The sequence below is a fragment of the Lycorma delicatula genome, chromosome 2 (assembly GCF_047948215.1).
Source record: "Lycorma delicatula isolate Av1 chromosome 2, ASM4794821v1, whole genome shotgun sequence".
Taxonomy (NCBI): domain Eukaryota; kingdom Metazoa; phylum Arthropoda; class Insecta; order Hemiptera; family Fulgoridae; genus Lycorma; species Lycorma delicatula.
Window position 1 is genome coordinate 34,153,427 of NC_134456.1, and position 13,240 is coordinate 34,166,666.

General features: G+C 28.3%; 1 protein-coding gene across 3 annotated transcripts; it reads left to right on the forward strand.

Moving 5' to 3' along the window:
* The first annotated feature begins 6,085 nt into the window (after nucleotides 1–6,085).
* On the forward strand, nucleotides 6,086–12,777 carry LOC142320630 (uncharacterized). 3 transcript variants are annotated; one of them, XM_075358645.1, is made up of 3 exons: nucleotides 6,086–6,369; nucleotides 7,557–7,716; nucleotides 11,489–12,777. In XM_075358645.1, exons 1-3 carry the CDS (start codon nucleotides 6,174–6,176, stop codon nucleotides 12,510–12,512), a joined length of 1,380 nt encoding a protein of 459 aa, XP_075214760.1. In that variant the 5' UTR covers nucleotides 6,086–6,173; the 3' UTR covers nucleotides 12,513–12,777. The 3 variants fall into 3 exon arrangements, with proteins under 3 accessions (XP_075214760.1, XP_075214763.1, XP_075214762.1); XM_075358648.1 differs by lacking the exon at nucleotides 6,086–6,369 and adding an exon at nucleotides 6,440–6,666; XM_075358647.1 differs by lacking the exon at nucleotides 6,086–6,369 and adding an exon at nucleotides 6,872–7,011.
* The last annotated feature ends 463 nt before the right edge of the window (nucleotides 12,778–13,240 follow it).

Genomic DNA, 13,240 nt, shown 5'->3' on the forward strand with positions numbered 1-13,240 from the left:
CGCTAGGAAGTAACTGTACTTTATTTCTCTTTTTTTTATGATTTTTAGCCAATAACAGGAGGCAGGTGTAGCCAGTCACATCACACATTCAGTAACAGTGGCACTGGCCAAGTTGATTAAGCCGCCGCACTAAACACCATCATACTCCTTAAAAAATAGAAATTCTAAAAACCCAAAAAAGTTTTTAGATATTTATCTGAAGAGTATTTTCAAGTCCAAACTGAGTGAATATCTCATTTAGTACAGTCGGAAGTGAGGAAAATTTGCAATCATTGTTCTAAATTTCTTTTTCTTTCCTCACCACTTTTAAGGTCAAATTTCCAAATATCTAGAAATTGGTTTTTACATAGTTTCATGATGATTACATACACCAAAAATCAAGTTGATATCTCATTCGTTACAAAGAAATTAAAAAAAAACAAAAAAATTATAATTACTCCCATTTTAACCTTTTCAAAAAATTCTTTCTTAGTGTGCACTTACACCATAAGAAGCATGTGTATACAAATTTCACATATACCCCCACTACATGAGCAAGAGGCATAGCATACCACAAGTTACAAATTAGCAAAGCTGAACTAGATATACGAAGATCTTTGAAAATAACACAAATCAATAATTAATTACTTCCCATTAATGCTTAATTTTATTTATTCAGGTTAAACATAAATGGAACACAAAGCTTATTTTCTAATACAGTGCACTATAATTTTACGTTCCTCTGACCTTGAAGCAACTAACATGGCTGTGAATTTTTTTCAATTTTTCAATTCTATATCTTTATCAATTAATTCAATCATATTATTCATTATCCTTGGTCCTCTACTCACTATAACGTTTTTAAAGAGGTAAGAAAGATTTGAGATAGTTGGACAATGGTTGTGAAAAAAGTAAACATTATTTTGAATTAGCATAGTGAGATGATATTGAACAGATATGAAGTTGTAAGAAAAAATCACACAAGTGACTTGGAGAGGAAATTAGAGGGATTGTCAAAGTAGTAAATAAAAATGTAACTAAATATACAGTGACAATAAGATGAAATATTTATCCTCGGCATTCACTTTAAAATACAAATAAAAAAATTTGATTAAATACAATACTTTTAAGTATCCAACATACTAACTGATGTTAATAACGTAGTTGCAAAAATCAGAGAAAGTAACAGTAACCTTAGAGCACTTCAAAAAATACTGTGCATTAAATTCTTAACCAGAAAACTTAAAATGAAAATAACAATTGCATAATACGTTCAACAGTAAGGTGTGACTGTAAAACTTATAAAGTTGAGGGAAGAATAAGTTTGTCGAGATAGTTAAGTCTTGAAAATAAACAATTTATGAAAACATTCTATGAAAATGGCCTAGTTAGCTCTGAAAACTTATCATACTCGCTACAAAATGGTTAGACAGGGTCAGGCAAATCTAAGATCAACAGAATTCTAGATCAGAATCATACTTTGAGAGTATCTATGTTGAAGTGAGATCCAGGATAGTTAATCAATTCCAAACATTGCTTGAAGGAAAGTGATAAGCATGAAGATAAGGAAAATGTGGCCATAGACTGATATGCTGACATTGTGAGATAAATTATTATCTGTAAGATATGCACAAATTGAAAGTAAGTTTTACTGACTTATCTAAACTTATACATCAAGTATAAACATTAAGTCATTCCTTTTTTAAGTTTTTCATTAATTTCTATTTATTTCTTTATCTTTTATTTTCTAGGCCTGTTCATTTGGTCTGTTTTGACCTCAACTTTGAATTCTAGGTCAACTGTTCATGTCTTTATTTCAATTTTGTATATTTATTTTGTGTTTTATTTCTACACTACAATGTAGTGTAATAGACCAGTATGGATTATTTTGACAAACACATTATTTTTCATGAAAAATTTAATAAAATTATTTAACAAGACCCTTTAGTTCAATTCTCTGCATTCCTTTGATTTATTTTTATCAAGATGCAGGTTCCTCACCTTGTGTTTCATGCAAACAGCTTTTTTTACATAGAAGTTTTATAGGTCAGTTTATATACAGTGTCCCAGAAGAAACTTTCAGGATATGTTCTACTGGTGAAAGTAATGGAAACAGGTCTGGAAACGCTTAGTTTTCAAGTTACACGAGAGTTTACGAGTTGAGTAAGAGTTTCGAGTTGAAATCTGGCGAAAGATTTTCTCAGATTTCAACTCTTCTAATAAAAAGAGGTCCTACTGTAATTTTTGGGGCCCAAATTAAGGAGTAAAGTTGATGGTTTCTTTTGTAATTTGAACTAGAAATGCATTAAAACACAAAATTTGGTGGCGAAAAACAATTTTTTTTTAGTTTTGTAATACAATTACAATGTCAAATGACTAATAAATGCAGAAGATTTAGTAACAAAATTTGTAGAAAATTTAATTTTGAGAAAATTAATTTAAATACAGCCAATAAAATCTTTTTTAAATCAGTTTTTTATTGAAGCAAAACTGATGAAAATAAACATAAAATTGTATTACTCTATACCTAATGAACATTACTCTTAATATAACAAAACAAAAAAAAATGAAATACATGAAATGATAAAAGATAACAGAATAACAAACCTCAATTACAGAAATTGTACGAAATTACCTCCTTCACAATGTACAAAGCACTCTGCCTGACATAAAAATTTCTGATGGCTTTCCATTATCATCCTAAGATCGTTCATATAAATTCAATAGAACTTCATATTTTAATGATTAACTCTTCTTTATTATTAACCTTTTGACAGTATACATTGTTTTCATATTGCCCCAAATGAAGTAATCTAATGGCATTAAATCAGGAGATCGTGGTGGCCAATCAATTGGTCCACCATGCCCAATCCAGTTTAAGAAATTACCATTCAACTGATTTCTAGCTAATAAAGAAAAACGTGGCATTTGCACCATTGTGCTAGAAATCATTTGCAATCTAGTTTGTTAAAGGTACATCCTCCAAAAAAAAGGTAATTATTTTCAAGAATTGAACGTATGCATTTTCAATAGGTTTTCATTGAAAACAAATAGTCCCGAAATTTGATCATAAATATTGTCACACCAAACATTAATGTGAAATCTATGTTGGAAATTAGTTTCCACAGTACCATGTGGGTTGTCTTCACTCCATAAATGACTATTTTTAAAACTGAAGACTCTGTTTCTCATAATAGTAGCTTTCAGTATATAGAACTGAATTTACCTTATAAGTGTTGTACAGAAGATAACACAATGACAGAAGTTTAATCACTGTGGATAATCTGTTGCCCACAAATTTTGAACCTTCTGCAGGCAAAAAGAATAAACATTTTCTTTCCGCAAGATGAGCCACAGTTTGTTTTTTGACAAACCAATGCAACATGAAATTGGCCTTATACAAGTGCCTGGGCTACAGTGAATATTCTGAATTACACATTAACACACAATCACACTGACTAACACATTGGAATGACCCTTTCGTTCATAAACGCTGATACACCGAAAAAAAGGTTTTCGTATTTGGAATTCTGGAACCTTCCAGAAAATTTCTTGATATTCATGACTTGCTAGTCATGAATATCAAGAAATTTTTACTTTCAGAAGTTGCTACTTCTGAAAGTAAAAATTTACAGAATTAAAAAAGTATTATTTAATGTGGCTAGAAAATTTCTTACATTCTAGTTCATATTTTTTTTAAGTCAATTTTATTTTTCTTAAAAAATTTGTATTCTTATAATTCAAAAAAAGCTCCAAGATAACAACTCAGTTGGATAGCCAAACAACATACTTGTTTGCAACACCAAAGATCTCAGCTGATTTCCAGATATAGGTAAAGTCTGGAAAATTGATATCAAAATCACTAATATCCTTAGAAATTAAAAAAAACCCTAAGAATATGAATTAACAAATTATAATTTTATTAAAAACAAATCTCACACACATACCAAACCAAAACTTAATAAAAAAAATTGATGTAAAAATCTAAAAAAATTTCTGGAAATACATACTTGTTATTCAAAGAGCATTAAACAGTACACTAAAGTTCTTACATATAAACTCAGTAGATGAACAAACAGAATCACCAGATCTTACTTAACAGTTAAGAACAATGTACGAAGAATAAAAAATGGTGCAAAAACAAGTGCAAGGAACACAGACCTACTATCCTATATTAATAATCTATAAATAAACAATGTCTCTACTAACTTATATATTAAGAAACTATCAAAACATACCTAAAAAAGAATTACCAATCTATAAAACAATAGCAAAAATCACAATTTTACGATAAGCTTTGCCAAAAAAAAAAAGTTATTCTACAAACTAAAATAACTAATACATTGAACCAGGCCTACTAGTAACTGACTAATTCTTAGCCTCCTGCCAATAATGTTTTTATATTCATGGTGTAAGTGAAAAACATTTTTAATACAGTGATGAAATCATTCTTAAATAAAAAACCAAAACTAGCTAAGTCATAATTCCTTACATTCATCAACAAATAACAACCCAATTTGCAATTTGCTTTAAAACAGAAATATAACCACTCTCACAACTCTTAAATATCTCCACATTAAAGTTGGATATTTTTAAAAATTGACATACTCTTATAATATATAGGAACCTACTACAAGTGATAAAATTACCCAACACATTAATAATGATACTCAGGTGCATTGTCTAAAATTAATGATAATTTCTTGGAATCACTTTGCAGAATATGACAGGATTAAAAGATGTTTAATTAAAAACAAAAATTAACTATAGTTACCTTTATTTTAAGGTGAAAGTTATGGAAACTTTACATTTGAGCTGTGTTAGCTTGCATTCTGGATACACTTAACAACTTGAGATACACAAATGCATAAAACAGCATTCTTAATGAATAAATTAAATTTAAATCATATACACTTTTTGAAATACATCATAAATAACAAAGATCTTTTAAAACAAGTCCTAGTAAAGCCAGTTATTTTTACACGGATTTGAATACTAGATCGTGGATACCGGTGTTCTTTGGTGGTTGGGTTTCAATTAACCACACATCTCATCTCAGGAATGGTCGAACTGAGAATGTATAAGACTACACTTCATTTACACTCACACATATCATCCTCATTCATCCTCTGAAGAATTATCTAAACGGTAGTTACCGGAGACTAAACAGGAAAAAGAAAAAAGGTCACAGACATCAAAATTCAAACATAATAAAACTTCCAACTATTTAGAACACACAAGAGAACCTTCCAGTGATTAACCTTGCTCACTAATGACATAGTCAGAACATTGATTCCGTACGACACAATTTATCTGGACCTATGAATTTTTTTATAGAATCTGGTTGAAAGAAAGGAGCTGGCTTCAACTTGTAAATCTTTACACCTATAATACTCTTCTTGAGTTGATAAACACTTTGTTTAGCATATGTGTGTAAACTATACACACTTTATACAGCAACTGATAATAACATCAACTTAAAACTAATGAATATACCTGCTGTTACAAGCACTGTGAATGTAAACATTTAGTGTGAATAGTTGTTACCACTTAAGCACAATTACCTAGTTAACCATTTAAAATAGCGTCAGCATATTAACACCAAAATTGTTGCTCAGCTCACTCTGAATTTGAATTACTATAAGGATCTGTGATTTGTCTTAAATTCATTCTGCCATCATATAAATGTCAATCTAGACACTAATGTATAAATTAAATTTAAATTTGATATATAACAACATATATCACAAATATTCTGTTAAAACGATTACTAAATTTCTGAAAAATTTGAGAATAGCAAAGTGAAACAAGGGAACTACTGTAAACGTTTAAAAATGTTTACGTAACAGATTTGTAACCGAGATCATAATCCATTATGACAGATATTACATAACATTTTTTTACTATAAAATACAATTCGGTTATTTTAACATCTGAATCCTTGTATGTCCTTGATACAATTCAATTTGTATTTTCTATAATAATTTTGAAAGATATAAAATTTGTTTTTAATTAAACACACGCCAAAAACTCAACAATAATTAATTAAAGTGGCGTGATAGTTCTTCCCTACAGCGCTTCCACGTAGAAGCGCCACTTACACAAAACATAGCACAATACATATAGTTGTGTGGCGCGTCTGGGTTGAGGTTAATATTGTTTTTCTTAGTACTTATCAAAATATAATTACAAATATGCCACTATCTTACATACATAACATGGATACAATATTATTCATAAGTGAAGTTAAGAAAAGACCTCAGTTATGGAATAATACTGCAGCGGGTTATTATACACAAAAGTTTACAAAATTAAAATTATGGGATGAAATTAGCGAAATAATTGATCCAGGATACAGAGAAAAATCGTTTGCGGAACGGCAGCATTTAAGTAAGTTTTTCTTTAAAAAAATAATTTATTTTGGAACGTCAGTGAACAAAGAATGAGGTTATGCAAGATAAATGGCAACTAAATAAAGTTATACGTTCACACCACAGTTAAAGTTCTGTCTTTCATAACCACTTTTTTTAATCCGTACAATCTTGAGGCTAGAGTAATCTTAAAAAACCTATTACACTATTTAGTTAGTGTCACGAAACTCGGCTAACCTATATGAGTGATTAAAAGTAAACAGCTAACCTTCACTACAAAACTACTGAAGCAAAGAAGCATTGCTTTTATTTATTGGTGCTACGCATACATAAATATATTGTATTAAATAAAATTAATGGCACTTCAAAAACAATTCATTAAATCACTTGCACGATTTTTATTTAATAAACTCACTGTTTGCGTATCGCTGGCAGCCATGTTGATGTACTGTTTAATTTAGTTGATAGCAGTGACCGTAACATAACGAAGTGTGCTCAATTATCATCGTTAAATTATATGATTTATATTTGTTTTTTTGTAATAAACGGAAACAAACACTCATCTCTTTTTAATAAATTACAAATGCATAATTTAAGTAATGTAGTGTTACTACATAAGATTCCTTCGAACGTATGTTCTTGCTAAGCGCAGTTTATAAAAGTAATGAAAATTGAAACTAAACATAAAATAAATAACATGTTCATTCATACTCAAATTATTCACTGTTTATGTTTAAGCACACAATTTTTTATTAATTTGTATGATTATACAATAATAAAATCAATTATTATTCTGAAAAACTTTTTTAAAACAAAATAGTGAAACTTTGAATACTCTCAGACTTAAACTTATTTTAATCCAAATTGGATTAATTAACATTTTGATTTTAATTACCATTTATTTTTAATCCAACCACTTTTAATTTTCATTGTAACAACCCTACTATAGTTTTCAAAATTGCTACAATGTTATAGATAGAACATCTGGATCCTAATTATATACATACAGCTTTATTTTATATAAAAAAACCCAAATCGTTAAATTTTATATGTACATATTAATTATTTACATTTCAGATATCTGTACAGATTTTATTGTTCGAGTCATTTCAATTTAGCTTATTTTTAATTCAGTTTTTATGGTAGTGCGTCATGAAATGTGATACCTTTAACTGTGTCTAATGTTATTTAATTTGGCATTTACAGGAAGATTGATGCAAAGAAGATGGAAAAGTTTGCGAGATTGTTTTACAAGAGAATTATCAAGAATGAAAAAGCTGAAATCCAGTGCTCTTCTTGCAGATTATAAACCGTACTGTTACTTCAAACATCTTGCATTCCTTTTGGATGCTGTTGAGCATACTAGGTCAGCATTTACTTCTTGTTGTCATTAATCACATTAATGTAATTATAGTCCAACAAGTATTATCCCTGAGATGTACAGAACGAGGATGAAACGTTTACAAATAAATGGTTCATGATGGATGTACTGAAGTATATCAATTATATATAATTATATAACCAATGGTTACATTTGCTAATGCATTACTTTACCTTATTCTTTTCTTATTGCCCATCGATAATTCATGCACTGTTGTTATTGTCAGGTTATAGATAATCATATTCTCTCATCTTCAGTTAAAATGCATATAATACAATTATTATAAACTGTTTTGAAATAATATGAGTTAATGAAAAATTAGTTTGAATATCATATTTCAGCCATAATTTTATTTCACTAAATAGAAAATGGTGATATTATTTTGCAGTATTCACCCTCTTTTAATTTCTCTAAATGTACAAATATATCAAAATTGTTTTCACTTGCCTAGTATAATAATAACATGTGACATGGGTTTTCTTTTGAAATCAATAGTGATGATTTTTCCATTATGAAAAAAAAAAATTTATTTGTTGTAGCTAAAGGCTTACTTACTGGTAGTCAACTAGTATAATGAGACCATTCTAAGATTACTGTCTCATATTACTCAACAACATTTATGTATTTGTGGTTTTGCAAAACTATTATGTACTCAGCAGCGTGTCATATAGAATACTAAATGTGTTATATATAATAAACTACATAATGAAAACTCATATTATCACATAGGAAAATTAGCTGGCCCTTTTAAATTAGAATCAATATTCTCCTTGCTCCACATCTGTTACCCTTCAGTTTTTTTGTAATGTCCTACATATAGTCTATAAGTAAAATATTGCAATAAACATTGAAGATCTTAATTACTTATATGTCTATCCATATGATAGATATCCTTTTTCTGTAGCAATTATAAGCAAATAATTTTAACTTCACATCCATCTTAAAGAATTCCTAAAAACTACATCTTTGCTGCAGACATGTGATATACTATCAGTAGGTTTCATCTGGGTTTTCAGATGGTTATTCTTCACATAGTATTTCCTCAGTCTAATTTAATTTTCTCAATCATATTTAAGTACTCTTCAATACCTATATAAATAAGTGTTACATTTATTAAGTGAACCCATATTTTAAATTTTTGGTAATTTTTCATAACTATAAATATGTGTATACATCACAGTAAAGTGATATATAACATATCTTATTTTAACAGAAAAGAAATAATTCAATAAAAACATTATTTTTTTGGCAAATCTGTCATAATTACATAAATTACAAATCTTAAAATATTTTTGGCAAATACTTATAATTCAATTGTAGGTAATTTCATCAGGTTTTCTAAAAACAAAAATTTTTTAATTAAATTTAACTGCTTAAAATTAAAAATTGCTTAATTTTGCTTTTTTGAAAAAAGAGATATTTAATGTTTGTTTTAATTAAAATTTAAATATCAAAATAATTTAATTTATTTTAAATCTAAAATATTTCATTTCTAAATTTTAAATTTATAAAATTGCCTGCCTCCATGATGCAAGTAGTAGCATCACGGCCTTTCATCCAGAGTTGGAATCCTGTTCAGATGGCAAAAAATTTAATTTAATTTTTGTATATAAAATGATAACAAGATTAATTAATATCAAAAACTGAATATTCATGGTGAATATTACTTTTTGTTGTTGTTGATAACCGTTTTTTTTATCACTTTAAGCATCGGTCATGATCCTCACTATGAGATAAAGAGGGGCCATCATCCAGTTCTAAGTTTGAAAATTCATAAAATGTTGACTTCTAAATTACCACTTTTAAATTAGATTTATAATTTTATATTTTTTTTATCAGAACATATGTTAAAATTCAACCAAAAATGTTTTCCTTCACACACAATTTATTTTTCCTAAATCAACAAGTATGTCCAATTTAGTAATATTTAACAGTTTGTGAAAAACTGTTTTGTTTTTTTCAGCTTGAACAAAATTTTGTATATTGTTATTGATAGCATATTTTTAAACTGAACTGCAAAAATTTGCTATTCCCATAAGAATACAGTTACATGCGTCTCTTTGAATGTATCAAAAAATTGTCATATCATAGAGAGGCTGAACAGGTCGGTACAAGCTGTATTACATTATTTAGTAAAAAATACCGACTGTCAAAGTTACGATACCAGTAGTCATTTACCATCTCACTCTATGGTGTATGCCACAAAAATGGCTTTTTTTGAAAATTGTTATTCCAATTGCTGACTAGGTTGCATGCAAATTAATCCCACCACAAATGTTATTTAATACAAAATAACTTTATTTAGAGAAAGTCATACCTGTACAATTTGTGAATATCTAGTAATTAATACGCCCTTTATTCTTAATCACTTCATGTACATGATTTGGCATTGATTAAATAAGTGTACTACATATTTTTTTTTATTTCTTCATCATGAAACCATACTGATATTACTGTTTTAATGAGGTCAATTTTTGTGATACAATTAATTTTTGAGTCATTTTGTAACTTACCGAAAGATTTTCAATTGAATTTAAGTCTGAGGAGTTGCCAGGCCACAGAAGCACTTGTTTTATTCTTCAAAATATTTTTCCACTTTTTTGTCAGTATGACACAGCTCCAGTTCTTGTTGGAACACTGTTACCTAGTGGGGATTTGTTCTGAAGTAGTTTCACAACTCTTTCTTTCAGAATTCTGAAATATTCATCACTTTTCAACATACTATCTACTGGAAATAATGGACAAGGACCTTCAAATATGAAAAAAACAAAAAAAATTTTCTAGGGATGTTTAACCGATTGTTGGATATGAGTTGGTAATGTATTTTCACCTGATGATTTTCTAACATCTGAAACCCCTTGCCCCAGAACATAAAAATGTGCCTTGTTGGAAAACATAACATTTCTCCAGTCCTCTTTGGTCCAGTTAGCATGGCTTTGGTCCACAAGTGCTTTTTTTGTACATTGTTGTTGTTTAGCTGTTTTTTAGCTGGCCGATGAGCTTACCATCCAGCTGCAAGAAGTCAGCATATATCAGTTGTCACATGTAAATCTGTTCCACTTGCTGCTATTCTATAATTTAAGTCACAGCAGATAATTTTGGATCAAGTTCATTTTTTCTCATAAATAACTGATCCAGTGTTGTAGTAATTTTTATTTTATAGCCACATTTGCCTTTCCTTTGAGGTGAAAATGAACCGGTTTCTTTAAATTGTTACTGTTTAGTAAAATAGCATTCACTGTTCCTAGTCCAGTGCCGCACTCAGAAGCTATTTGTCGTGTTATACTGGTATGATCAGAAAGTGAAACTTTCCTGCTAATATGATTTTGTAATAAAAAATGAAATAAATATTCATAAAACACTATTAATAACATGGAAATTGCTCAATAACCAACTTAAAGAATGGGTTTGGTCAAGCAGTGTAGCCACAACATAGGAAAAAAACAAAAAATTCCGTGTTTTAATTTGCTTGCACTCTTTTTTTTTTTTATTTCTTAATTTTCTAACGCTGCTGATAATCTGAAATCAAAATTTTTTCAAAATATGGCAGGATTGAAAATTCTTTTCCATACTTAGAAAACGTTACTTATGAATAAGTAATTTTCTGTAACTATTTAATTTTTAACATACGAAGAAATTAAAAATTTAATTATTGATCTTTTTTATTAATCTAATTTAATTGTAAATGTATGATTTTAATTATATTATTAAGTATGTAACTGCATTAAAAATACACAACACAATTTTTTTTTTTCAGTCAGAATGTTTCAATACAGTCACAGCAGCCTAACAATGCAGAAGTAAAAGATATAAATGAAAATGATAAAACTGTCAGTGATATTGATAAGTCTTCAAATGAATGCAGCAGTATAAATGAAATGGAAGAATATGAAATTAGTGAAAATAATATAGATAAAAATATAAACATTACTAATAATCAAGTCAAAAATATATCTGCTTCAAAAGTTTTAAAAGTCATAAAAACATCAAGAATCACATATAATAATATTAATGAATCGGATGTAAAACAAATTCCATCATCATTAATTAAAGTTTTACCCATAAAATTTATTCCTTCGCAGAAGCTAAACAATGATATGATTGGATTTAAAGAAAAAATTGGTTGCTCCAGTTTTAAAGTTCTGTCATCTAATAATATAAAACTCCATTCTGTGAATGATAAAAACGAGAGAGTTTTGTCTTCAACGGAAGATAAGACAGTTTTTCATTCACAGAAGAATGAAGATAGTTCGAATTCGTCTGACAAAGATGATACATTAAAAGATTGTACATCAAAAGACAGTAATATATTAAGAAAAACTAGTAGAGTATGCAGTGAGTATAGATCAAAGAAAATTCCGCAAACTTGTAAAATAAGAAAAAGAAATTTACTGCAAAAGATAAAATCCAAGAAACAAAACAAAAAAATTACTGATGATGAAGACAGGCTGTTCCTATTATCACTCATTAAAGAATTGAAAAAAGTGCCTGAAGATTACAAATTAGATGTTAAATTAGAAATAATGAAAGCTTTAAAAAGAGGACAAAATAAAGAAAAATGTAAGTTCAATAATTTTATATCAGAAGATGTTATGATGTATGATTATCAAACACCTAATATTGGTGCTAATGTTACTATAAGTAGTTGTACCAAATCTCCGGAAGAAATTATCTCGGAGAATTCTGAATTAAATAATGAGGCATGGTCTCTATATCTCAATGAAGAAGAAGATGATGATGTCGTCAATCGCAAATCCTCAACTGACATATCAGAGAGCTAATATTACTTTATTTAATAATATTAATACTGTGTAATTACTAAGTACTTATTCATTATTTTTCCATAAAGAAATATATTGTGTATCACTAGATGTTTTATAGAGAACTGAAAGAGAACTTTAATCAATTTTATTGTACTGTGATTTTTCAGAAATTTAATGTTAATCATTAAAAACTGAATAGTTTGAATGGAATTTATGATAATAGTTCACTACTTGCAATATTTTGCATTAAAATAAAATACTGAAATTACAAAATGTTAACATATCCTGTATCAGTTTTATTTTCCCAGTAGTTATGATATAATATCTAATATAACAAGGAAAAAGTAAGGTAATCAAATTAAAAATCATCTTCCTTGTTATGTTTTTTGGACTCTGGCATCATGCAACATCAATGGGAGGGAAGAAAGAGTAAATCTATTGCTTCATCTATTTGGGTTAATAACTCAGGATTAGCTGAACAAAAAATCTCCAATCTGGACAGATTAGTGTATTATAAAATTTTGGTGTCAAGAGTCTCAAAGGGGTTGGAAGAAGGAAAGATCAGAGGTGTTTTCTAAGGCAGGATGCAAGAAAATATTTTTCCATCTACTTTTAAGGTCTTTTAAAAAAAAAAGATTTTCATCTTGAAAAATATTTCCCAACACAATTTTTTTTTTAATGAAAATTGAAAGAAAAATTAGACATGTTTGAAAAATTAGACGTACAAAAATTATTAAGAAACTTAA